Here is a 27,227-nt window from a genome sequence, read left to right on the forward strand (position 1 = left end):
TTGAAGTGAAGAACTAAAATATAAATTCCAGAGTAAAACCATTAATTCTTCTAAGTCTGTGGAAATTAGGATCCCATCTGTAATAAATATTTAAAGTAATTATGAAATCCTTAGTATGATTTTATCTGTAGATTTTTCCTCCTCTCTAAAATTCATCTTCCAGCTAATGAATATTTCAAATAGCAAGAACTAGCTGGACCCATTCCCATTCTCATATAAAATGTTGTATAACTTCAAAATATACTTTTTGGCTGTATATTAATATTGCTTAAGACCTTAGAGGAAGTAGTGGGTGTTCATGCTCAAGAAAACAATATTCATCACATTCAGAAAAAATGAAGTCAAACATCTAGCAGTTGTAATTATTTCAGAAAAAAATCAGCCCACTTTTATAGTTGAGATTTAGCCGCCTTCATTCAGCATCTAAAAAGCAGGATAAAATAACCAGGGAGCTAGAGTAAATTGCTTATAATCCTGACTAATATTTTGCCTCATTTCTGATGCTTTCATTATTTACTTTTCCAGAAATATCCCTTTGGAGGCATAAGCACTTAAATAAAGTGGTAAAGCAAGACAGAACATTTTTTGTGCCTTGAAAGCACAAACAGGCTAACTGACTCTATCAAATGCCTCGTTCCTGGCTTTGGTAATGATTCGTTGCATATAGTTTGCCAAAGGGAAAAATGACCTCTCTACCCAATTGTTCTACTGCCAGCCCACCGGCATTTAGCTGGACTGGAGGGGTCTCTGTCCTCTGAACTGTGAGATGTTCAGTCCTTTACAATGATTGAAATATTAGTTGCCATTCATGGTGACCAGTCCTATCTGACTTTCAGTGAACTGTCCTGGCCCCTCTCCCCTCATGACTTAGCCTTTTGTTAAGTTTTTTGCCTACGCATTTTTACAGTGCAGTTCATGTTCTGGGCCATGAAACAGCAAAGCAGCAAATCTCCAGCATGTTTGCTTGATCTGAGTGCACAGAGAATGCTTTCTGCATTTTACCAAGACAGTTCACTGCTCAGGGCCTAATGGACACCCACTGTCTGGAGAATTTTATGTTCTCTGACTTTCCAAGGAAAGCTTACAACGTTTTTCCTGTAGGAAGAAAATCTCCCTGCTGTGTCTTACTTAAAAATCTTGGCTCTGAACAAACCTGAGTGGTTCTATGTACTGCTGGGAGTGATTGCTGCTGCTGTCATAGGAGCAGTCCATCCTGCATTTGCTGTTATATTTGCAAAAATCATTGGGGTAAGTTTTTCAGTTGTTTTTTTGTTTTTTTGGTTTTTTTTTTGTTTCTTTCTTTGGGAGTTTTGGGGTGGGGGGTGGTTTTTGTTTTTTTTTTTTTTTTGGGCGGAATTTTTTTACAACTGGAAGTTACAGTCCTGAGCTTTCTTCATGCTCAGCCACTCACTTCTTTCCATGTAAGTCTTTGAGTGGGATTAACTCATATAAATACATCCATTGAAGAATGTTGAAGGGACTCTAGAAGCAGAGGATGGTGGAACTGTGTCTGACTAGCTGAGGAAAGGAGGAAAGTTGATGGATCTGGGAGAACAAATTAGTGCAATGTAGGTTAAATGGAAAGTTAGGCTATCTTTTGGGTCCTCAACAGAAAGTTGACTGCAGACTGGTTTTGGAATCCAGGATACTTGCTAAAAGAGATAAAAGTAGGCAGACAAGCTTCTTGAGGTGAAGGCTGGCTTATGTAATGGATGCTTGTCTATGTACTCATTTTTGTGGGTTTTTTTCTTTTCATAGGCTTTTCAAGAGACAGATCCAGAAAAAAGAAGTAAAAACACAGTATTGCTTTCTTTACTATTTCTTTTACTTGGAGTGATTATCTTAGTAGCATACATAATCCAAGTAAGTGTCACTACACTGAACTCTTAAAAGCTCTTACCTCTCCAGCAGGCTGCAGGTATAACTCGTATCAACACAATCTGAGAAGTAAAAAACCAATCAGAGCTTACAAAAATATGCACAAGTGCCAGGGTCTTCCTGAGATACATAGATTTAATGTTTACCTAAAGATATGGGTCTATATTTGCTCTTTGGTTTAAATAATCCACTGAAGGAAATGTTAATTCAATGTGATTGAAATCAAAGTTGAGGGTCTGGCCTTAAAAGTCAAAGTTAATACTGATATTTCTCACTATCAGGCTCTTGCCAAAGTAAGTATAAAACAGAGTCACTCTTTCCATTGCAAACAGTGCTTTTCATACCATCATGTAAATTCCATAATTTCCTGCCCTCTTAAAGCTTGCAGAAAGCACTGCATGCTCTTGGATCATAAAAATCCATCAGAATGACTGCTGTGAGTGAATGTTTCTGGTCACAGTCAGGGTAGGGAGCCCAATCACTAGACAGGTTGATTTATATTGGAGTGTTGCTCTCTGTGTGTGCAAGATTGACCAGAAAACTTTAATCTCCCTTTGCTTGGGTGGTTGCGATACAAGTGTGTAATATATAGATGCCTTCTTTGCTATGTTACTTCCTTTCTGTGAGAAAATCAAGCTTCAGGTTCAGGAATATGAATGATGCCTTTCCCAGGACATACATATTCACAGGGGGTTGCAGGTGTGATGGCTTTTTTTGAGCTTCTTGGTGTGATTGCTTTTGTTGTGCAGATTTATAAACAGTTACAGCATCATCTGAGAAAATGTGACTGGTTTTCCTCCCCCAGGGATTCATGTTTGGGAAGTCTGGGGAAACCCTAACAATGAGACTGCGCTCTTTGTCCTTCAGAGCATTACTTCAGCAGGTATGAATTAGGCAGTTAAGATTTTGAGAGAGAAATGGGTGTGGACAAGAACCTGTCTGTTTGTAGAAACATCCAAAAGGGATCGGTAAAATGGTGATTGGAAGAAAAGAGAACCCGACCATAGCCTTTGCAAATAGAAGATCTTCCTTTCCTTTCTGTATGTACAAATCCTTGTAGGCTCCTTGCAACTCAGGGTATTCTATGATTCTGTAGCTGATGGGATAGATAATTTGTAAGAGAATAGTTAACCTCTTCAGGACCAAGGAATGTCTAAATAAATGGGGGCTATAATAAAAGTTTCTAAATAGGCATATTCAGGAAAACATCACAGCCAAGAACACTTTGATTACGAGCAATTAGATGTCCACAAAAGAATTGTATTTTTTAAGCATTTTCTTTTTGTTTACTTGGAGAGAATATTCAGAGAGAATATTCAGTTAGACATCCTGTTTTGTACTTTCATGTAATTTTTTGAAACAAAAATCAATATCTTTTCTTGCAGGAGATTGGATGGTATGATGATCAGAAAAATGCTGTTGGTGTTCTGCTAACTCGTCTTGCAACAGATGCTTCCCAAGTTAAAGGCGTATGTTGATTCTTTTATATGTATTTTTTAAACGTCTTTTTCCTTACAAATATTAAATTCAATTGGCAAGGAACTCCAAGATTATTTCAGAAAGCAAAGTAGGAAATCTACCCCACAGACTGGTAGATGCCTTTATGCAGCATGCTACAGACACATGGGAAATGGTTTCTCAGCTGGTAACTTACAACTATCAAAAATCCAGCTGATGTTCATGTAACTTTCATGTACCTCCCTGCAAGACTTTGGGCTAAATATATAACAACTGTCGAGCATTTCGCTGTGCAAAGTGAAATCTGCATATATGTTTGGACCACAGTCACTGGACCCTAGGTTTTTGCATCATCTTATGGGTGTCACCTGAATGCCACAAAGGGGTTGCATTTGCAGAGGATACAAACCCTTACTTGCCTGAAGGTGAGTGAAGAGAATTTTTCTTCCTATTGCCACAAAATGTGCTTCACAAACAGTAAGAAATAGACTAGAACAATTTAGAAGTGCCACGGAGGGCAATGGCCAAAGAAGGGAACTACTCAAGAAGCTGGTATAAGAGAGGTGGCCCCTGGACACTGGTGAGAGAATATGGCAAATTCTGCCCAGTTCCTCCAGCTTCTCGCCTCACCCACAAAACCTGACAATCTGCCAAGCATTTCTGTCTCTTTGTGGGGAAAAGCAAATCCCTGAAGGACTTGTGGGGAAAGGTTTACTAGTGTATTTTTTCCCCTTCATATTTGTACATCTCTAATCCTTTAATCCCTACATTTTTCAGTCTCCATAGGTTTTTGTTTCTCTCCAGCCCACCTTCATTGTGGATTTGCAGGGATGAAATAGTCTTTGACAAAATTTAGTCATCTTTTAAAGTTTGTTTGCTTCAGTGGCAATGAAGTCTATCACCCTGTCAGAGCAGTAAGAAGGAGGGGTGCACACAGCTCCCTAACTACAAAAAACCATCCAATCAAGGCATGAATGGATCTCCAGAGCTACTGTGATGTCTGGAGTACCAGTAAGACAGTACCATGCCTCATACTGCACTGGCTGAAGTTTCCAAATCCATCTTTATGTGCAATCCCTAGAACATATGGCAACAATTCACCTTGGCATTGGTTTAACTGTTAATATTTTAAATTTATGGAACAAGAAAAGTCTTTTCAGGACAGGAAACCCTTTGACAAAAGAAAGAAGAATATTTGCTTCCCACCCAAAGAGGTTTTGTTTTTACCACCATGTCAAGGTCTGGAAGATGAACTATTTCCACGGGACTATTTGCAGAAGTTCTTTCTGCAGATCAGAGCCCACCCGGATGCTGGATGCTAATAAACTCTCATTTTAAAAAGTTTTTGGTGAAAAGGTTATACAGGCTGGGAGGAGGTGAAAATTCTTCAGTCAGAGTTAGTCTTTCCTACTCATTATCCCACTGAGATAAAACATTTCTGCAGGATGGCCTAATTCAGAGTTCTTTTCTCTAAGAACATAACCTCAAGTGCAGCAATGTAAGAAGCTGAGGATGAATCTTTTTCACCACTGTTAGTGTGGAGGGTCTCAGTGGTTGGCTGCTGTCAGAACCAAGCCACTCTCGCCTACTGCTGGACATCGAACTGCCAACTCGCCCTACTCTCACAGTGGTCACAATTTTCTCTAACTTGGGTAGAGTGCGAAGTCCCAGATACATTTCATTTAACAACTGTCATATCCAACTCTCTAGACTACTAACACCTCTTGAAGGCCTGAATGCTGGCAGGTGTGAGGAATCTCTAGGAATGGTTACAGAAGTTGGTGCATAATGCCCACACATGTGATCGCACCTGATTTCATTTTCCAGCCAAACCTGTGGCCTTGATTACAGCAATTTGAAGTTGTAATTTAAGCAACAAAAATTAAAAATCTAATTACATATATTTGGGGGGTTTCTGGGGTTTTCTTAGGCAACTGGAAGCCGACTTGCACTGATGACTATGACTGCCTTTACCCTTGTGACTGCCATCATTATTGCATTTGTATACAGCTGGCAGCTGACTTTGCTTATCCTGGCCTGCATTCCTTATATTGTTGTTGCAAATGCTGTGAATGCCAGCTCTATGTCTGGTCATGCTGCAGAAGACCAAAAAGCTTTGGAAGAGGCTGGAAGAGTAAGTTCTTCAGTTTTAACTACAGCGTTCTGTGTGAGATCACTTTTAAGGACAACACTGTAATTATACTATAGCTGACTCAATTGTCCAAGATAAATTAAGGGTATTGAGAGGAATATTTATATATCTTCAAGAAAAGCAAAATGCAGATAACGCAAACCATCTGCAAATTAGAATATAAAAATGCATTTGAAAGCCTCCATAGTGGATTTCTGGACTGGGGCAGCTTCTGCAGAAGCAGCCCCAGCACCGGTGCCTAGGGTGCCCTGCACTGCTCTGCTGCAGCCAGAAGTGTTACAGCATTGATGCCTTTCTGTTCTGTCATAAAGGCAAGCCATTAATGTGCTCAAGAGTTTCAGAGTACTGCCTTCACTCACCTGATAGTGCTCTTCTAGGAGACAGAAGTAGTCCATGCAAAAGAGCAAGCTGTGTCCAGATTCCTAGTGCTTGTCCCCATTTTATTAAATTTGGTTAATTCATGAGGACCACAACCCATGGTTAGGAAAGACACTGCTGATGAATACTTGCATTGCTTAGGACTTTCCTTCATCTTCATCACTACTCTTAAACAAGCGCGTTCTGATCTAAAATAATAAATGCTAGAGAAGAAATCAAGTGTTCAGAAGATATCTTGCAGATTGCAATTGTAAGAGATTACCTCTTATTTGTTTAGATTTCGACAGAATCCGTTGAAAACATAAGAACTGTAGTTTCACTGACCAAGGAAGAAGCATTTTATGAAAGATATGTTGCTTGTCTGAATCATACATATAGGTGGGTTTTTTTTTCTTTACAGTGCATTTTAATCTTTCAGATTTACTGTAAATACCTTTCTTGGAACCTAGCCAATATTCAAAAGACTGGAAAGAATATCAATAGTTGTTCATATAGCTTTGGAATTTATATAATCTCTGTATTTTAATATACATTATTAAGTGTAGAGTGAAATAACGTTTGCAGGATTTGTCTTTTATAATGCAAACACTTAAGAAGCTGCATTCTCTGCATATGTGTTATAGAATATTTTGTTTGCCTACAATGTGGGATATATGTTCACTCTATGTCAGTGTATTGCACTGATACGACTTAGGAACTGACAGTTCCACTACACCCTTTATAGCATAAACAAATTTTATTCCCCCCATATGACTTTGGAACCTTGAAAAGAACTTCATACATTTCCCTTGTTTGATCCACTACATCCCACTGTCTTCTCTACTGAAATGCATTTGAATCAATTCAGTTGCCAGATGTTTCTAGCTCCATTTTATTTAAATAAAATAGCCCAAAATTGAAATTACTTCTAATGTAAAAGAAGGAATTGAAAGTGATGTATTGCACAATCTGTCCTTAACCAAAATAGTGTTAAAATTCAATGTCTGGTGAACTGCTAAGAGCCTGGATTTGGGCAGGATGCTTGTTTGGACTGTCACGGGTCTGATTTACAGCTCAAACTAGAAAGGAGATTTCCTCTTCCTTTGAGAGCATCCTAAACAATGAGGACAGAGAGTTCACCAGATTCTTATTTGGTGTGTGTTCAATTAGCTACACAAAATGAAACGCTTCCAGAGGGATAGATTGAGAAATCATGGCATAGTCTGAATTCTAGTGGGGATACCCAGCAATGTGTCCATGCTCTGCTCAGATGGGATGAGCTGGTGGAAGCCTGCAGGCAGCTCTCAGGCCAGGCTTAAGCCTAATTGTTTTCTTAATAAAATGGGTCATATGGGGTAGTTATTAATTATTTCATTTTAACTAACTGCTCTAGTGACCTGTCCTGCTATAAAAGCAAAGGAAGGGGATTCAATTTAACATGACTGAGGATCAAGGTTTTCATTGCATTCTGTCCTAAGGGAGGTTTTATGTCCTGAAGCCAGGGGCTCTTAGGGTCTGGCAAGGATTGTTTGTGAGTGAGTGTGTTGTTGGCTGATTTGTTGTGGTTTTGAGGGTGAGCTGGATTGCTTGAAGATTTTATTCCAGAAGTCGAACCAGTGTCTTTTGTTTCTCTTTTACAAGTCATTTATGGAAAGTTTCTTCTTTTATCAGAAAATCTCTGAGAAAAGCTCCTTTTTATGGATTTACCTATGGAATATCTCAAAGTTCAGAGTACTTTATTAATGCAGCAGTCTTCAGATTTGGAGCATGGCTCATTGTTAAATGTCTGACCGACTTTGAAAGTGTCTTTATGTGAGTATACTTTATAAAACAAACAAAAAAAAAAGATCAAAATTAGTACGCAGTGTAGTGATTTCAATGCACGCAAATTATTTTATCAAATACAGATGTGATGGAGCATGGGAATCCAGGAATTCAGTCTGGTTGGAAGTTTTTTTAGGGCATAAGGGCTGTTTTGGAGAAAGGTGCTCCTTTGGGCAGTGAAACAGCAAAAGTGAGCAGCAAGCTCAGCACATTTACTTTGGAGAAGCCTTTGCCCTTTGACGTCCCTTCCAGGCAGAGGGTGTTGAAAAGAAAAGTGATATGATACTGCTGTCCAGCTATAAAGTAGCTATGGGAGCAAGCTGACCTTCCTAGTACTGGATGACATCTTGGAGTGTGAGGAACTCCAGAAATATCATATCCTACAGATGTTAAAAAGCTTTATTCTGAAGGTATGTTCTATGCAGCGGGAAGCGAATGCATTGTTCTACCTGGAATGAGTCATGCTTTGTCCTTTGCTTTCTAGAGTCTACTCTGCTGTCATATTTGCAGCTATAAATGTTGGGCAGTCTTCTTCCATGGCACCAGACTATGGCAAAGCTCGAATGTCAGCTCAAAGAATCTTTCAGCTTTTGGACAGAAAACCTGTAATTGACAGTTACAGTGAACAAGGTGAAAAATTGGTAAGGATTGGTGTTATTTTGCATGGGAGCTTGGCAGGATCTTGGAGATCTGTTTCTTTGGGGTTTTGGGTGTATTTTTTTGGAAGGAGTGTTCTTTTTTCACAGGAAAAAAGCGTTGTAACAAACTAAATTAATAATTATTTTAGCAATTGTATTCACAGGTGCCTATTTCTTAGGGTATCCCAAAAGGATGCTGAATTAGGCTGACATAATTTTGACCTGAAGGGAGCCTACAAGAAAGATGGAAAGGGACTTTTTACAAGAGCATCTAGTGATGGTACAAGGAGGAATGGCTTCAGACTGAAAGAGAGTAGACTCAGATAAGATACTCGAAAAAAGTCAAAAAGATTCCTGTGAGGAGGGGATGAGTTGCCCAGAGAAGTTGTGCATATCTCATCCCTGGAGGTGCTCAAGGCCAGGTGCGATGGATCTCTGAGCAATCTGGTCCAGTGAAAGGTGTCCCTGCCCATGGCAGGGGGGTTGGAACTAGATGTTCTTTAAGGCCCCATCCAATCCGAACCATTCTATGGTTCTGCCGAAAGACAGACACTATATAGTGGCACTGACTTATTTAGGAAACATATTATTTCTGGGTTTCAGACAAAAGTGTATGGCCTTTAAGGTAGTTTTTTCTCTAAATGATTAAAAAAATACTTTTCATTCAACTGACTCACAGTGTAAATGGCTTCAGCAAAACACTGATAATGTCACTTCCAATAAAAGTTTTGTTGTCTTTGTAAGAGTTTATAGGAGAAATAAAATACTAATGCATTTTTCTAATTATTATGTAAATAAGAGAGATTAGTTTCTTTACAGACAGGCACTTTGCCAAAAGCCATCCTATTCCATCTGTGGAAACTTTTACAATTAAAAATGTGCTCTTGTGAAGTCAAAACAAGCTTAATGAATAATTTTAGTTTGCTCTAAAGTTGGGGGAGGAAAGACAACAAGCAAAAACCAATAAAAAGTGAAAATCAGAAAATACTCAAAAATCCCCAATGAGCCTTGTCATTAAGCAGCCTGACCTCAGCACTTGTCAAATTTCTGCATGTAACGCTTTCAATTTACATGTTCTGGAAGGATTACAATGACCCATCCAGGTTCATTTAAATTTAAAATTAACTTCCCATGTAGGTTTACACAGTAGCTCCTACTCAGGAAGCCATAATCCAGTTTTCTATAACTTCAAGCTTATATACAGGATTTTCAGCCTTTAAGGTTTTTAGCATGCTTGCATATTTTCTTGAACTAGGCTTCTCTGACATTGAAAGACTTGGCAGAAGGTCTTCAGTAAAATAAAACTTAAGTGAAAACATTTTTATTGTAGACTGGACTTAACTGCCAGTGATGACTATGACTTAACAAAGAAAATGTTTGAGTCCATCAAATTAGGTTATTACCTGCTGTGAGAGCATCGTGTTAGTGGTGCTGCTGGCATGTACAGGGGCTGGCTCATACCCCAAAGAGCAGGACAGTCTTGGCATGTCCCTGTTTCTTCCACTTGTGCTTAAATATCAGCCTGCCTTGGATGTCCAATTAACTATCACTGCTTTTTTAAACATAGCTTGTCCTTTGTGCTCGTGAATAACTGACTGAAGAATTTAGCTCTGCTATCTTAATCTCTGAATTTGATCTTGTGTTATGTTTGCTCAAATTGTGCTACCTGCAGGGTAAGATCAGGAAAGCAAATGACACAGTTTATATCACAAGAAGAAGTATCTCAATTAAATGTATTAGAAATGAAAAATCTGGATATTTTCTACTTTTCTTCAGAGGGTGGTTGAGCACTGGAACAGGCTCCCCCAGGGAAGCTGTCACAGCACCAAGCCTGACAGAGTTCAATAATTGTTTAGACAATGCTCTCAGGCACATGGTATGATTCTTGGGAATGGTGCTGCTCAGGGCCAGGAGTTGGACTCTGATCCTGGAGAGTCCCTTCCACCTCAGCTTATTCTGTGCTTCTGTGATACTCTTTTCAAAGATTAGGTGAAAAATAAATACAAGAGATGCAGAAAACTTCTCCAGAAGGATGTAGTGACTTACAGATCATCCTATAACTAGTGATACCATGCTCAGTCCAATATGCCATTTAAAAAAATTTCAAAAACACTTTTGAAAACACCTTCCCAAACTTTCTTGTATCTCTCACTATAATAACCAAGTCTTAACATGTGTTGTTATAGTTAAGGCTAATGAATGTTAATATGAGCATGTGAACTCTCTACTCCTTTTCAGAGCCATTTTGAAGGCAACATTGAATTCAAAAATGTCCATTTTGTATATCCAACAAGGCCAGAAGTTCGGGTTTTGCAAGGACTTAATGTGAAAGTTAAAAAAGGACAGACTCTGGCCTTAGTAGGAAGCAGTGGCTGTGGCAAAAGCACATCCATTCAGCTCTTGGAGAGATTTTATGACCCTGTGGAAGGACAAGTGGTAAGAATAGATTTGTGTGGCTATTAATAGTAATTAGATCTACAGAACTCTTTATCTGCCAAGGTTTCAGAGGGTTTTGACAAGCCTGGCAGTCCCTCTGTTGGGATGTCTTTTTTTAGAGGTGTGAGTTAGAGGCTGTGCCTCCAATGGATCTGTGGATGATCCCCAAACCCCTGCCATTGCCTGCCCTGTGCATTTGCCCACATGTAGCAGCAGTGGCATCCATGCTGGCACAGTGTGCATCCTCAGGTCACAGATCTTGCCAGGGAAAGGAACAACCAGGTCTGGCTGCATTTCCTCCCCAAGGCTCCTCACACCCTGGTCAGATGGGGCGTAACACTAATGTGTCTTGCTTGTCAGTGTGTAAGTTTTCTTGCTGATATGAACTAACACATTAGGGACAGATATATGCTTCAGATAACACAAATGTACTAGATGTCATTGTTTCACCAACAGGAGGTCCCAATGGACTTTTTGATACAACCCTTGTTAATGGGTATAAAAAGTGGAAAGAAACCTCCTTTGGAGGTTGCAAGATCGAAAGGCCTACAGCTGAGGATATTTATTTTTGTGCTCAGCTTCTTAAGGGGCAAGGGACAACATTTCCCATGAGCTTCCTGGTGCCTCTTGTGGTCAGTAGGGCTGGAAGGACCACAAGAACCATCTGTTATCTGCAGGTTGTTTCTGCTTGCTAGCAAATGGAAGCAAAACACAAAATTAAAAACTAATGCAAGAAAATATTTTGTCCATTCCGCTGGTTCATTTTCATTTAGCATGCAAAATTTTACCTGATTACATCTGGTAAAATAACACATAATGGGCTTTGTCTTAGAATTCATGTTTCCTGTTTTCAGCAGATATGTGTGGATGAGCTCGGCAGCCAGCTTGGCATCATATTTCTCTTGCTTTTTCTAGCTAGCAGATGGATTTGATACCAAATCTCTGCATTTACAATGGCTGAGGTCCAGGCTGGGCCTGGTGTCACAGGAGCCCATTTTGTTTGACTGCAGCATTGCTGAAAATATCCAATATGGAGACAACAGTAGGGTGGTTAGTCAGGAGGAAATTGAAGAAGCAGCTAAAGCAGCAAATATTCATGCCTTCATTGAAAAACTGCCAGAGGTAAGAGACAGTGATCTTCTCTTCACAGTGAGATCATATACTTGGGATGATATAGAGATATCAAGGCAACACTCACTTTTGTTTTCCCTAATATAATAGTCCTTATGTTTTTAAATGTCAGTGTGTTTCAAGCTTAAAATCCTTGTAGTTTGTTAAAAAAAAGCCAATGTTTTCATAATTACAGTGGTATACAACCCACAATATTAGGGGGGTGAGGAGAGGGAAATGAGAGAAGGTTCTATGTATAAGTGTTCATAATAATTTTTTTATATATTTTTCCTTTGCCAGCAGAAAATCCTCAAGTTACTCTGATAAAAACATTTTATTTTTCTTTAAAAAATTTAGTAAAATAAAGTAGTCCATTTCTAACTGAATGGAAATGCACAGAGAGTCTTTCTTAATAAACAGAAAGGGGCAGTAAATCAGAAGTAAATAGCATGGCATTTGACATTCATGCCTGACAAGAATTTGGTTCTAACAAGGAAAAATGCTTTGATATCTTGCTTTCACTGTAGTTCAGGGTACCTGAAACTGAGGCAATAATGCTGAAAAAGATTTCATTTCATTACTACTAATAATGTTTGAGATTCTTTATTCACAGGCACTGTGACTTCAAATTCTTTGTGAATATGTCAGTAAGAATTAAATTGTTAGTTAATCTTCTGAACGTACACTCTTTGCATGCCTCACTTCTGGTACCATTCAAGACCTATTCCAGCCTTTGAAGGAGTAAATTTTCAGATTGGCTATGATTATGTGTGGCTGTATATATAATTGTTTGTACAGGAGATGTTTATAAAGCCTTAGGTTTCTTAAAACCACTTTCACTATTATTTCTTTCAAGATGAAAATGCTTAACTTTTATAGCTGTGAATAAATTTTATTTTTCTAATCTTCCTTCTCTAAAAGTATTCACTTGTGATCTTTTTTGTTTGTTTAACACCCAGAAATATAATACACGGGTTGGTGAGAAAGGGACACAACTTTCTGGAGGTCAAAAACAAAGAATAGCAATTGCCCGTGCTCTGGTTCGTAATCCTGCTGTTCTGCTTCTGGATGAAGCTACCTCTGCTCTTGACACTGAAAGTGAAAAGGTGAATAATGATTATTTTGTGAAATACTTATGCTTATGTACATGGCTAGTTGCTTTCTGTAGAATAAAATTAAAGAAAACATGCTACAAATGCTCATTTGTGAAACAAGTCAGGGGTATCACAGTAGCTTTTCCACCTGAAAGGTTTGAATTGAGCTATACTAGAAAGATGTTTATATTTACTCAATAAAAAGTAGAAAAAACCTGACACTTTAAGTATAAAACTCCACATTGATCTGATATGCATCAGTTGTCTTCCTATCAGATGTATTTGATACTAAATGCTGAATTTGTCTTCTGACCCAAGCTGGGAGCCCAAGAACCCACTTCTCCATGTCTCACATTTGTTTGATCTGGTTCACTGACCTCAGTGAGAAATCCTGTTGAGTAAAGGTCTCCTGTGTGCACTGACATGTACATCTGTGGGGCATGTATTCAGGTGATAAGAGAGTGAGAAATCAAAGGTAGTTCCTAGGACAAGAGAAGGCTTTTTAAGTACTAACAGTATTGCTGTGTTCTCTGTGGACAGATTGTCCAGAAAGCGCTGGATAACGCCCGGCAAGGTCGGACCTGCATCGTCATTGCTCATCGCCTGTCCACCGTGCAGACAGCCGACATCATCGTGGTGATCCAGAACGGCAGGGTGGTCGAGCAGGGCACCCACAGCCAGCTGCTGGCCAAGGAAGGACACTACTATGCCCTTGTAAATGCACAAGTCTCTAATTAGTACTACTTACTGAGTTGTTGGGTTTTTTTACTTTGTTTTGGATTTTCTAATGGGAAGACATTAAAATCTCTACAGAGGATTACTGTGACTGTGTTTGTGCTGACCGAGCAGGAGCTGTGCTGCAGCCTGGTTGCTGTATCCAGTGTAGCCCTTGGTCCATACATGCACAGGGATGAGCAGTGCATGCCCAGTGCTGGGTCACAGAAGAGGCACAGAGGAGTCCTAGGGACTGAATGTGTTGAGCAGTTTGGTGTGTGACATGCTCTGCAGGGTGACACACCTGGTGTAGCCTCACCCACCGCTCAGGTGGGTGCCCTGCTCTCCCTGTCCCCCCAAACCCTGGCCCACAGCAGCTGCCATAGGCCAAGGTGATAACAGAGTATGACAGCAGTTAAGCATCATGGATGAACAAAAAGCTGGTGCTTGTGATTCCTGTTTGGGTTTCTTCATCAGCCAGATGAAGTCATAAAGTCTTCTTTAGTTAAAGATGATAATCACTGAAAACTGAGATTCCAAAAAAAATTACATAAAAAAGAATATTGATGCATGAGTTTGGTTTTTTCCCCTACTTTCTGCCACATTTCTCATATTACTGTGCTTCACACATTTCTTGGATATTCAATACTCTAATTCAGACAATAATTATAATAGCTACAACCTTTCCATATCAAAATAAACTGCATAAAAGATACCATTGTTTTGTTTTGTATTTTTCAAATGCCGACCTAACAGAATTTAATCATTCTTTGTATCCATCAAGATAATGTCAAAAGTTTTGTGGGGAGCTAGGATGGCATCTATTGGAGTGGAATCCTGTCAGCCATGTAAACAGCTTTTCCTTAAAATAAAGATAAAAGGAAAAGTTGATTTCAATATAAGTTCCTTTCTTTTTAATAGGCATAATACTTAGGGTTATGGTCTAGTAGTGGACCTGATAGTGTCAGGTTAACATTCAGACTTGATAATTTAAAGGGTCTTTGACATTCTAAATGAGTTTATTATTCTATGAATAATTTAAAAAAATTTAAGTATTGGCAATGCTTGTTTATACATGTGTTTTAATAATTTTTTAGTCCTCTGATATATTCCTCAGGGTGCTGCAAGACATCCTCCTTTAACTGTTGAAGAAAATGTACTATGTAGTCAGAGTGACTCAGCAGCTGGGGTTTTTTGGCTGGTTAAACCCAATTGCAGCATTTCAATTTTCCAAGGCTTTGCGCATGGCTTTAGGTTAGCATTTATAGCCTGGAGCAACCTGCAGTACTTTATAATTTCCAGATTGCACCAGACAAACTTACAGTAATTACCATCTCCTTTGCTCATTTCAATTATTTTCTGTTATCGGGATCTGCAAGGGGAATAAAACACACACAAAAAAATCTGATCTCAGAAATGCCAAAATAAATACAGTTGTTCTCCCTCACAGTTTTTCTCAGAGACTGTTTCAAGAGGAATTTTTACTCATTCAGGCATCCCTCTTGTGTGATCTCCTAATTTTCTTGTGATAGGCACATGCTAAGGAACTGCTGCACCTATTACATTTCCAATTATCTAATGTGGGCTCCAATTAATTCCCTTTTCCCTGTTTTGTTTCTGCACTGCAGTTAAAATTACAAGCACTAGATTTTGATTCACAGTTTTGAAAATAAAAAAGGGAAATAACCATTACTTTCCTTAGCAGTGGGTAATTTTTGCTCAATTCCCTTTCCCATTACCAGTCTCAATTTTTTTGGAGCTTTCCAGTAGTGGAGGTTGGAAACAGCTCCCCATTCTGAGGATCTTACCAGACCTCAACCTCTGTAACAGCCAGCCTGATCCTCGGGGATCTGAGGATGCTGCATTGATGGCCAAAGGGCTGAGAAGGTGTAAGCTGCTTTGATATCTCTTTTGTTCTGCCTCGGGGGCTCCATGAGCAGAGAGCACCCTTGGTGCCATGGAAGGAACCCTCTCCCTGGTGCAGGACCAGTGCAAACACCCAGGCCTTGGACGCTGCTGGGCCTGCCCACTGGCACACAGATTGAGCTGGCTCACTTTACTGACTCCATGAGACATAAAGAGATAAATATATTCAGCTTCTAGGCACTAATAGTAAACTCTATGCTCTGACAGTTTGTTTCAGACCATCCAAGTCACCTTCCTGGTTGGGTATGCCCATAGAGCTTGCAAACTCATTAAAAGCAGACCTAAATTAAGGGAGAAATGTATGTCAAAGCACTTATTTCAGGACCAGGGCCTATATATGATACAGAGATCAAAAGAATCAACGTTGACAGAGGATTTGTTGGCTCTACTAAGTAGACACACAATTTTTCCTTCAAAAAGCCTTCTAAATGCTTTCTCTGAAGTCTCCACTCTCTTTTCTGGGAAGTTGTATCTTAATAATTCCCTGGAAGTCTTAGATCAGTGCTGGCATTAAGCAAGTTTCTGAGCTAAGTACTTCTCTTCTAGTCATGAATGAAGCCTTTGGTGTTCCTCGACAAGCACAGGCCAATATGTTCCCTTCACCCCTATTCTTGTGGTAGTCATTTCAGGGCTGAAGTCCCCAGTGACACCAGCAGTGACTCACCATATTATGGGCATGTTTGGAGAACACCAACACTTGTGCAAGGTTAGGGGAGACTTTTAATTCTGACACCTGGAACATAAAGCAGCACAGAGCAAACATTTCAGAAAAAAAAAATGTCATTATGAACATGTCCTGGTTGTGGCCAGCATAGCGTTAGTTTTTGCAACAGCAAGGAGGGGGCCTAGCCAGGACCCAAAGGTTACTCTTTACCAGCCCATCATCATTGCTGGGTGTGGGGCAAACACAGTTTCTTCTGGGAAGAGGGAGTTCTTTCTGTTCAATTAAGTGTGGTTTTGTTGTAGCAATAGTCCAGCTCGGCCCCCATTTAGGGCTCATCTGCTGCCTGCAACCATGGGCACTCTGCCCAGGGAGAAACAAGCAGCTTACCTAAAGGAGACCAACAAGAAAGCTGCAGAGGGACTTTTTACAAGGACATGCAGTGGTAGGCCAAGGCTTTAAACTGAGAAAGTCGATTAAGAGCAGATATTAGGAAGAAATTCTTTACTGTGGGGGTGGTAAAGCACTGACATGGGCTGCCCAGAGAAGAGTGGATGCCCCACCCCTGGAAGTGTTCAAGGCCAAGGTGGATGGGGCTGTGAACAAAGTGGTTTGTGGAAGGTGTTCCTGCCCACGGTGGGGAGGCTGGGACTGGATGATCTTCCATGTCCCTTCCAACCCAAATCAACCTGTGATTCCATGGAGAGCTGAAAAATTACCACAGTTTATCTGGAGCTGTGATTGTGTCTTGCTGACGCAGGAAATACAGTGCCAGCTTTTCCAAGGTATTTCCAAACTCTTCTGTTCCTCAATGGATTTGGATAACATTAGAGGAATGTGGTCTGGCAATCACTAGAACTATATCCAAATTGCAAATAAACTGGACAAAACAATGGATAAAAACCTGTGCTTTAGCTCTTTCTGTGTGTCCTTGCTGCTGCATGTAAACAAACCAGACTTCTGTAAAACACATCTTCTCCATGTCTGAGACATTAAAGTTTTTCTAAGATCATCAATGTAGTAAAGAGGAGAAACAGCTGGGCAACAAGGCGACAAACAGCATCTGTGTAGTTTCTTCTTACAAAATGTACTTGAAGGGTTTATTTTTTTTTTAGTCCTGATCCTTAGGTACTTGTAAATGACTGGTAGTTTTAGATGCAGTGGTGGAAGAATCCAATTGCCTTGTTATCATTTATCACCTTCCAGCTGCCCTATATATAAGCTTCACTACACATTGCCCATGGCCCTGACATTTTCCAGGGTTATGGCTCTCCCTTACTGTTCTCTTCCAGTTACCTGGGCTGCTTTTCCTCCTCAAGCACCTTGCCTAGCACACACAACAGATGCGGCACCATGTGCAAAACACAGACAGAGACTTAGAGGGGAAGTGACAAAAACAATAGCAAAGCTAAAGGATTACTTTCTAAAAGTAACAAAAATTTCTCATCAGTAAATTAATCACTTACACTGGATTGCTCTCATCTGCGTCTGTGCTGTGCTCTGTTATCCAGAGTGCAGGCAGCTCCCATCTACCTGAAACCCAAGTAATTATCTCATTTTAGCATTTTACTGCCTACCTGATTCATCAGCAGTTAAGTCCAGAAACTATTTTCTGAAGTATATCTTTCCATTTGGAAATAATATAATTTTTTTGCCCTTAGGAAAGCTCACACTTCCGCTGGAGTTATCCCCAGCCTGCTCAGTGACATCAGTATCACAAGCTCCAAAGCAAACTTGCTGAGCCTTCCTGTATTTCTCCTGAAGATGCCAGTCTTTACTGAATGCTTTCACAGAAAGATGTTTAAAAGTCATGTTTGCTCAAAAATAGATTTTATTACCAATATACCAGTATATTACCAATATACTTTTCATTGCACTGCTCTTTCCATAGGAGTAACATTCTCATTTCTTTCTAACCCTTATGAACAGAATGTGTTTTTACTGCCCTCTCTCCCCTATGTTATCCAAAGCAAAACCACCTTGCAGTCAATCACCACTGAATTACTCCCTTTTGTTATGGTCCTTGAAGTCTGAAAGAACAGCTATATGAATAAGGTTATTTTTGTGGAAATAATTGTTCAAGTTCACCCCAAGGAGAAAAGAATATCCTCAGTATTTGATCCAATGTGAGCAGCGTTCATGGAGAATGTACATGTTATTCTACCAAGAGGGTAGCAAGGGGGAAGACACATGGCTGTGGGGCACTTAGCACTTAACTGCAGACATCTGGGTCTGAAGCAATCTGTCAGATTGCCTTTAAAGTCCTCTAGGACATGACTCTTCTGTTCCCAAATGTTTGCCTGAACAGACAGTGAACTACGTCAGGGAAGTGCCTATTTCTTACCATAAATTGAAAAGAAGAGTATCAGTTTTTAGTCAGCGTATGCATCTACATTTCCGTCAGGTGAAGGGAGTCCAACTCCGAATGTTTTATCTTTCTTAAAGAGATGGCTAGGTTAGTTTATCATTCCCACAAATAATTCTTGGAGATCCTTACCTGGAATCTACAGGCCTCTCCAGATAAGACACTGGGGAGCCCAGTCTTGCAGCCAAGTGCTTCAAGCAAAAGTGCAGTAAACAAGGCCAAGTTTTCTTCATCTAAATATTAGCTGTGCAAGAAGCTTTGGAGTGAAGGAAGAACATTCAAGAACCAGGAAATATTTGTCCAGAATGTGTAAAAATGGAAAGGAAACATAGAGGTTGCAGAAGAACCCAAAACAACTTTTAACCATGACTGAATTAGGAGAATCTGCATTTTTTCCCTTTTGGATGGCATGTGAAAAATTTTAAACAAGGAGTTAACATTTTCAGGAATCAAAATTGCTGGTCTCCAACATTTACATATAATGCCTTTTATGAAATCACACTAAAAATTATAAGTAGAGTTCCTATTTTCACATCTGTTACTCATATGAACATATCCCTGACAATGCAGCATGTGTGCTTCTTCAAACTCAAGCAAAAAATTATCACTTTATACAGCACTAATAGGTTTGGTTGCATACTCACTGTATGTATTTACTACAAATGAAGTGTATACCAGCAAAACTGAATATGGAAACAAAATTATAATGGGTGACTTTTATTATTCCAGAGCAATATGAAGAGATATCTGTAATTTGGTTTGCTTTTCAGTATTCAGTAATGTAGTTTTAGTTTGAATAAATAGGATTCCCAATACAAGCTTACATTATTTCTTCAATATCCTATATCACATATACTTTGAGACCTCGGAAAACTTTTTCCATGAGTTGATGACAATTCTTTTGGGACTCAATCAGTGTCATGTTTTAATACTTACTTTATTTTTCTCTTTTTCTCTCTCACTCCATCTATCTTTCTTTCTTTCATTTTTTTAGGGTATATCTTAGGGCCTCACTGAAATTATTTACACTCATAAATTTAGATGCACACAGTGATAGTGTGTTTTGATTTTGATAAATTTCTCTGCACTCACCACCACCATTTAATCTTTGGATATATCACTTCATAATTGTGTTTAACAAATAAACACAATTATGAATATGCTTTTTCTAACAGAAAAATGTCTAATCTGCCCCATTTATAAAAAAAAAAGGAAAGCTGAAAATTTTCAAATATATACGAGAGTATACTTAAAAGGTTGTATAGTTCTATACATATAAAATATATATTACTGTATACTTTTTTACATTGTAGATTACTTTATAATCAGAAGTTTGAAAATTATCCAGGAAAAAAATAAAATTAATCATGGGAAATTTCCATTTGCTGTCAGCATTTTAGTTCAATTTTGCAGAGTCAAAACTATCTTTTTCTCCTGCAAATCTCTCTCATCAAGCTTGGATAATGCAATTTCTCTTTTCAGCTTAGTCAGACTCTTAAGTTCTCCCTTGACTCATATACTGCACTTGCCCGCATGATGCCAGTGACTCACATGTATTTATTCAATTTTTCAGTAGATGAACCATTGTTAGTTTTATGTCTAGGCCTTTTAGCTGTGCCTCCTGAGAAAGCAATTAAACCCCTTGCACTTGAAAAGCCCAGACAGCTCAGACTATGAAAGCAGCAGAGGGTCTGTCCAGCTGCCCCCGGCTCTCATGAGAGACGGTATTATGAAAAGACTACACAACTCAAAGCAGTTTATCTGAAAATATTTACAGCAAAATTAAACCTTTCCTCATCTCTCTGCTTTGCCAGAGGCTTTCTTTCTTCCAGAAAGCATAGCTTTCCCGTGAAGGCTTCATATTTCATTCTTCCCCATCCACCCTACAGTTACACATCATTCTTGAACAACTGGGGAACAGAAATGCCCTGCTGCTGCTCAGGACCCCACTCAATGTTAGAAAATGCTCAGCACAGGAGGAGCCTAGAAGTGCCACCCACCACAGCAAACACCTTCACACTGAGTGTCCTTAAAAACTGTGTCAAGCCAATGGCAGCGCAGCTTATCCCACCCTGGTCATCATCACACAGCGCTGCCAAGCACCAGTGAAGAAATGTGTTGTGTAGGGATATTTAAAATGCATTTCATTGAAGCTCAGCTTTTGCTGTGACTTCTTTTGCCTGTTTTCATCTTGAGGGGGAGCACAGTTCACATAAAACTGCATTTTATCCTCTTTCATGTTAAGTACACTCAATCATAATGCTACTAGGAGTGGCATATTTGCATAAACATCCACAGGTCTTTATAATAGGCTTGTGCTAACACTCGTCACATCTTGTCTGAATCTCAGATTTTTTATAAAAAAACCACAAAGTACAGGAACAGACATTGATTTTTTAATGTTGGATATAAAAGGTTGTGTTCTTTGATTAAAAGTAAATAGCAGAACATTGCTAAATACAACCTACTGCATTACATACATAGGCGTTTGGAGTTTTTTTAATGCCAGCAGTTCTATTTGTTTTCCCCAAAATCTGATGGAATTTCCTTCATCTCCACTATTTATTCTCAGAGTGCCCCAGGTTTTAGTCAGTGCTTCAGTGGCAAAAGCTGCCACATAGGAAGAAACTAAGGTATCCTGGTAGCTCCATCCTTCACTGAGACTAGCATGGCCCCATTTAGTTAGACATTACTTGAAATAATGTTTCTCTGGAAACAGAAGCTCACAAAAAGTGACTGCTCTGTTTTATCTACTGTGCAGGGAGATAAAGATGTGTTGATCAACTGTTAGAACTGGAAATGTCTGGGAACTTCCAGTACTGAGATGCAGCTACTGCATGTAAACCTAGTCTGATGGCAAGTCAGGGTCAGATGGGACTTTACTATAATTGTTACCATATTTATTATTTGGACAATTGCCTATAAAATTTACCAGCCTTGTTCTGATGAGGCAAGGAAAATCCTCTCCCAAATGAGATCAATCTAACAAAAAATAAAACAGGAAAAAACCCCAAACCTTAAATACTTGAAGGGCAAGGATAGTTAAATACACACAAACAGAAGTGTCTTCAATTCCTTCTCCGGACTCTGCACTATTTTAACCTTTAAAAAAACTTGGCAACCATTCAAGGTTGAATTGAATGATAGTCAGATGTGGGTGTTTTCTGGAAATATTTCATGAGGCTTGAGGCGTAAATTATGTTCTACAAGGACATTAGCCATCCATCTTTCCCATGGCCTTCCTTCTTTCAGCTCATCATATTCTCTTGTCCTATCTTGCTTCAGAATAAATGTCAAGCATGTCAAGAGAGGGGGAGGAATTTCCCCAGGTTGTTTGTGAAATGACTGGCACCATCCAGCTTCAGTCCTGCCAGAATACTTTCAAGAGCAAGAAACACAATAATAACCCTCAATGTGCCTCTCCCAGTGCTCACCACACAAAAACTGGTTTTGTCATGATGAGGTCTCTGTGCCCCTCTGAACCTGCCCAGCACAGCCACCACCTGCACTGTCCCAGGGAGCCTTTGCAGTGCTGCTCCGTCCCCACCCTTCTCCCATGGGAGACTGCTGGGATCCAGGGCTGCTGGCAGTGCCTGTATGGACCTTCTGAGCAAGCCTTGCCCCCTCGTCTGGGGGAGGAAAGCTGTCACCCATGTTTTCATCCTGATTTAATTTGATTTTCTGATTTTAACACTTTTACTATTAAAAAACCAACACCCAGTTTCCTCCTATTGGTGAAGTTCCACCTTTCCTCCTTCCATAACACAGGTCCAAGAACTCTCAGGTCCTTTTAATGCTTCAGCAGGCAGTCAAATATTTTTAAGTTGTCATAAATCAATGTTTTTACCCAAAATAGGTGTTGAGCTACATTTTAATGAGAAATTGTCTGGATCCTCAATGCAGGATATATTTGAGATTCCTGAAGAATAGCAGCATTAACAGGGCAAGGTCATGATACTCAGTCTGCACGTCCAGGTTTGGTTATTGAGATGAGAAAGGTTTCAAGGCAGCTTAAGCTTAAGGAATTCTGGCTTCTGACGTAAGTTTAGTAGCCCACGTGCTCCAAGAATTAAATTCCAATAATTTATCAGAAAGTTTTTTTTAACTTGGACAGAGAAAAGGATAATTGGATATAATAGCCCTGACTTAAATTCTCATCTGTTTTTTTCCTTTTTTTATCTCTGAGTATATCACTTGTGAGTTGCATGACATACAATATGACTGGGGAGAGGAAAGAAAAGGAAAACAAACAAAAAATTCAGGAGAACAAAACCTCTCACCCATAGGGCATTTTTGTGTAATTTACAAGGCAACTTCCTCAGGTCAGAGTCTCATCTTTGGGGATTTTCCACTTCCCCACTCTTGAGGAGAGCAGAGGCTATTGCACATGAGCACACACTGACCCCCCACAGAGAAGCGAACTGGCAGATAAGAGATTGCTTTGCCTCCCTTCAAGTTCCCAGGAAGGTATGCAGTGCACAGAGCAGTGTTTGTATTACTGCTGAAGGGAAGGATTTCAGCCAAAAGAAATTGCCAGCCCTGGCTTTTAATGAACCATGTGCTGACAGGCGTGGTTGTGAACTGTTACAGATGTGCACTGGACAGTCTAATGAGACGCAGGAAATTCAGGAGGCCAAAAAAATCTCAGAATTTTCTGCTGTGATGGTAGTATCAAATCTGCTGGTGTTCTACCTGGTATTGCCAAGCAAGGGGTGCACCAGCTGTCCTTCATCAAAACATTTCCATTTGGGGTAAAGGCACTGATGTGTGTTGATTGCCATAAGGGGGAATAAAAGAAGGGCTGAGTCACTAGTCAAGAATGAGAGCACAGGCAGGACAGGATCCTGCAGTGGCACATTAATTATAGTAACATTTTATGTGATTCCCCTGCTACATAACCACTGATGCAGCAGCCTGACTGGGGGCTGCAGTGGAAAAGGAATTGGCCAGGATGAATGATGTGTCAAGTAAGGGAAAATAAGCCCCTGGTGAGAGAACAAAAACCCCTGAAAATTTCTCCATCCTGCATAGTGGAGTCTCCCGCTGATGTGTCCAGTGAGAAAGAGGCACCTTTTCCCAGTGCTTTAGCAGCGAGTGCTCTGGTATTTTTCTTAGAGCATGACTCAGACCCAGGGGTTGCCAAAAATACATGCCAAGTCCTGCTCTCAGTTACATGTGCCCACAACAACTCAGCCCATGAGCAGCACCAAGTGAGCCATCAGAGCAGCTGTGGGAGGAGCTCTGCAGCTCCTCCATTTCACCTCTGGTCTCTCTCTGAAGTAGGATTGCAGATGGTGCTGCTAATTGTCTGGCCCGCAAATTTAATCAGATCAATGAAAGAAGTCTGCTTTTACTGTTATTTGACAGATAAAACTTATTTATAGCTATCTAACTGATGAAGAACTAGCCAGCAGATGCCCCAGCTTACTTGCTCTTTGTCATATGGACAAGCTTAAATGCAAAAAAAGAAAGCATAGACAAGAGCCCATGAAACAAAACAGGACACATGCACAGATCTTTCCCAGCAGAGCTAGCGTTTGCCAAAACTGTAAAGCAACATAAGATATGTAACACTGACATCTGTTGGCAAACAAACTGTGTACTGATCTCTGCTTGTTTATTCTGTGGCAATATTTTTAGCTGCATTAGCAGTGCCGTGAGTGCACGGCCCACACTTGCAGTAGCACTCTGCCACTCCAGGGCACAGCCCCACAAAGTGGCAGAGCTGCCCTACAAACAGCCCGTGGGGTAACCTGCCAGTAGGACACTGAAAAATTAGGTCTAGACTGTGAATGGCCTATTCCCTTTATTCCCTTTGCACAGTATGAACTGCAGAGTCCATGTTTCTGACACCCCCACTCACAGTGGGCCCCCTCTTTTTAGCTTTTTTTTAAGACATTTCTATTTGTGTAAACATCCATTTGTAGCAACAACATTGTCTTGTAACATGCTGTATTGTGGGGGATTCTGGGGAATGCTGTATTCTGGGGAAAGACTTCACTTCAAGAATCTCTTCTCTCTTGGAAACACAGTGCTTCTCCAAGGGCCAGGAAGTTAGAAATGAGACTGCTAGTAAAACTAGTCCCTCTAGATATAAAATCTTTAGGTTACATGTAAGTCCAGCCACAGGGTACTGCAATGTTTTTCAAGCTTCTGATTTCCCACCCCAAGAGGTAATTATTAGCTTTTGAATTTTGAAAGTTCTGGGTTGGGGTTTTTAGATCACTTGACTTGCCATGCCCATATATTCAAAAAACAAAATTTGCACCACAGTAATAATTTTCCTGAGGAAGAATCCCAGGGAATTTTGCAGTCAGATGTACATCTGTTTGTCAATAAGCCTGTTCACTGAGAGGAGAAATGAGTTTTAGTCAAGGCAATAGTTAGCACATGAGCATTGTAGACTTTATCTGCTGCTCCTTGCCTGGCTGTGGACAATAAGCAGGTGGTTTTATTTCTTGCTTATCAATGTAGTCTCAACTCTTCTCATTTAGGGTGGCATGCTTTGAGTGTTTGGAGGTTTGCTTCTAACTGAAGCTGCCTGCTTATTGAGACACCAAAATAATGGTTTTAGCTGAGTATGTGGTTTAATAGATATTAGCTCCTGGTTATCTTTCCTCTTTTTTCCCCATAATTACATCTGCACTGTGTAATTCAATGCGAGAAGATAAATTTAGTTCCTGGAATAAAGTGTGCTTTAGTATTTTAGGAGTATTGAGTCAGTTTAAATGTTCTATTCTGCTAGGTTTTTAGGGTTTTTTGAGACTTCTTTCACTGACATTATTTTCTGATTATCTCATTTGCAAGGAATTCACCTACTACCATGTGGATCTGAAGAGATGTTGGGAAAACTTAAAGGATGATATGCTTAAATCAAGAAACATTTGTTTGCTTTGCTTATGTCAGCAGAGAAATCTGGGGAAAAAAGAGAAGAGATCCTATAAAACTGATTTTCCATTTTACCTGTTTCTGGTAATAAAGTGTTCTCAAGTTTTATTGTATGAATGAGTTTTAGGTTTCTCACCTCCAAGCCAGCTATCTGTAAAGAAACCTAAGCTGAGTAAGACTGTACATCGTGAACTTCATGAAATCTTCTCTACCAAAAGAAGAGAAGGCAAACACAGTAAGAGGACTGGATTTCCATTGCTGTTTTCTCAGGAGAAGGAGTAACTGATGCATTTACTGCTAATGACTAAAAAAATGGAGCCCAAGAAGAGACAAATGCTGCCTTTGGAAGAAGAGAGTGGCTTTCCTACATAGCAATGCAAAAAAACCCCACTAAGCACTCAGGGCTGTCAGTGGCATCAGAGATGTCCTGAGTGAAAAGTTGTATGCATGCAGAACATGATAATACCCCCTGGTATTATCAAGTTTTTTCCTCTTTTCATGAGTGATCATCCTGCTAGGTAACAACTTGCTAAGGATTCCCTGGAGCCAGAGCCAAAGAAAGGCAAGGGAGAGCAAATTCGGTTTTTCACAGATCTTCACTCACTTCTTTTTTTTCTTATTAAAACTAAAATATTGCTTATATCTGAGTGCTTTCTACAGATCTCATACCTGGTTATATTTGTGAATTCAGACATGGCGCTTGTTCCTGACTGTAAACTGAGTCACTGTTTTAGGAACTACAACGACGCACACGGATTAGATGATCCACCATTATGAAGCAAAGGGAAGAAGCCAGAGTCAGCAAGGTATTTTGTTAATGACCTATATTTCTTTATAAAATGTTCATTAAATTGCAATACTTTCTTCATCAATTACGCAGATAAGCTTGGCTTTTAAAAGTCTCTGCAGCAAAACCAGCAATATGTGGCAGAAAAGACAGTTTGCTGGACTTCAGAAAAACCCTTCTTGTTCCCCTCCTTGGCCTCTTTCTTGCACACGTCCTTCCTTGATAATGCTTTGCAGCACAGCATCGCCTGGGGAGCCATCAAGCAAAGCATTCCATCAGCAACATAAGGATTAGGGGGACCAGCCAGTGAAATTAATATTAAAGAAATAGTAACATGGAGACAAGTGTGAGGAGAAAAGACCCCATAGAATTAAAGGGTGGTCCAACAGGTTCTCTAATTTGCTCCAAATTTAACTTGGTGTCTTTTCCTGAAGTGTCAAAATTAGTACTCACAGAATCACAGAATTTTCTCTGTTGGAAGGGACCCAAAAGGATCATTGAGTTTTAAGTGAATGGCTCAAAGAGGATCAAACCCATGACCTCACCATTACTAGTCAGAGCCTAGGCATGGAAAGAAGTCCTACTCTTTGGTTTTGTCCCTAAAATGAAATCCTGACAGGTATTGACATGTGTGATGAATTTGGAGAGCTGGAATAGACTCTGGGTGCTTGTATTTTGTTAATTCCTTTGCTTTTTCCAATATGTTTTGCAAAGAATGTTGTTTTATAGGGTTGAAACACAGGGTCCCTCTCTAGCCATGCTTACGCACGTGTCTTGCTGAGATGAAGAAAAATTGTAGGAGAAATGTCCTAAATAACAAATCTTCTCCAAAAAGTATCATATCTATCCTTTATCCAAGTATAGCAACTTTCCCAATTCTGGAAAAAAAGGGCTTGTCATTTAAAAATAATTGTATTGTTTCAGAAAACATCTTCCTGC

At 39.7% G+C, this 27,227-nt stretch overlaps 1 protein-coding gene across 2 annotated transcripts in view; it reads left to right on the forward strand.

The window, feature by feature from the left end:
* The window catches only part of ABCB5 (ATP binding cassette subfamily B member 5), a 34,123-nt gene extending 19,747 nt beyond the window's left edge, over positions 1 to 14,376 (forward strand). For both annotated transcript variants that reach the window (XM_064704454.1, XM_064704453.1), the window contains exons 18-29: positions 1,102 to 1,248; positions 1,759 to 1,863; positions 2,684 to 2,761; positions 3,264 to 3,347; positions 5,267 to 5,470; positions 6,144 to 6,244; positions 7,517 to 7,657; positions 8,154 to 8,310; positions 10,546 to 10,743; positions 11,659 to 11,865; positions 12,813 to 12,959; positions 13,488 to 14,376. In XM_064704454.1, the coding sequence (XP_064560524.1) occupies positions 1,102 to 1,248; positions 1,759 to 1,863; positions 2,684 to 2,761; positions 3,264 to 3,347; positions 5,267 to 5,470; positions 6,144 to 6,244; positions 7,517 to 7,657; positions 8,154 to 8,310; positions 10,546 to 10,743; positions 11,659 to 11,865; positions 12,813 to 12,959; positions 13,488 to 13,685 (1,767 nt within the window). In that variant the 3' untranslated portion in view covers positions 13,686 to 14,376. The remainder of the gene's footprint in view (positions 1 to 1,101; positions 1,249 to 1,758; positions 1,864 to 2,683; positions 2,762 to 3,263; positions 3,348 to 5,266; positions 5,471 to 6,143; positions 6,245 to 7,516; positions 7,658 to 8,153; positions 8,311 to 10,545; positions 10,744 to 11,658; positions 11,866 to 12,812; positions 12,960 to 13,487) is intronic.
* Positions 14,377 to 27,227: the final 12,851 nt, after the last annotated feature.

This window comes from Zonotrichia leucophrys, chromosome 2 (genome assembly GCF_028769735.1).
Source record: "Zonotrichia leucophrys gambelii isolate GWCS_2022_RI chromosome 2, RI_Zleu_2.0, whole genome shotgun sequence".
Lineage (NCBI taxonomy): Eukaryota > Metazoa > Chordata > Aves > Passeriformes > Passerellidae > Zonotrichia > Zonotrichia leucophrys.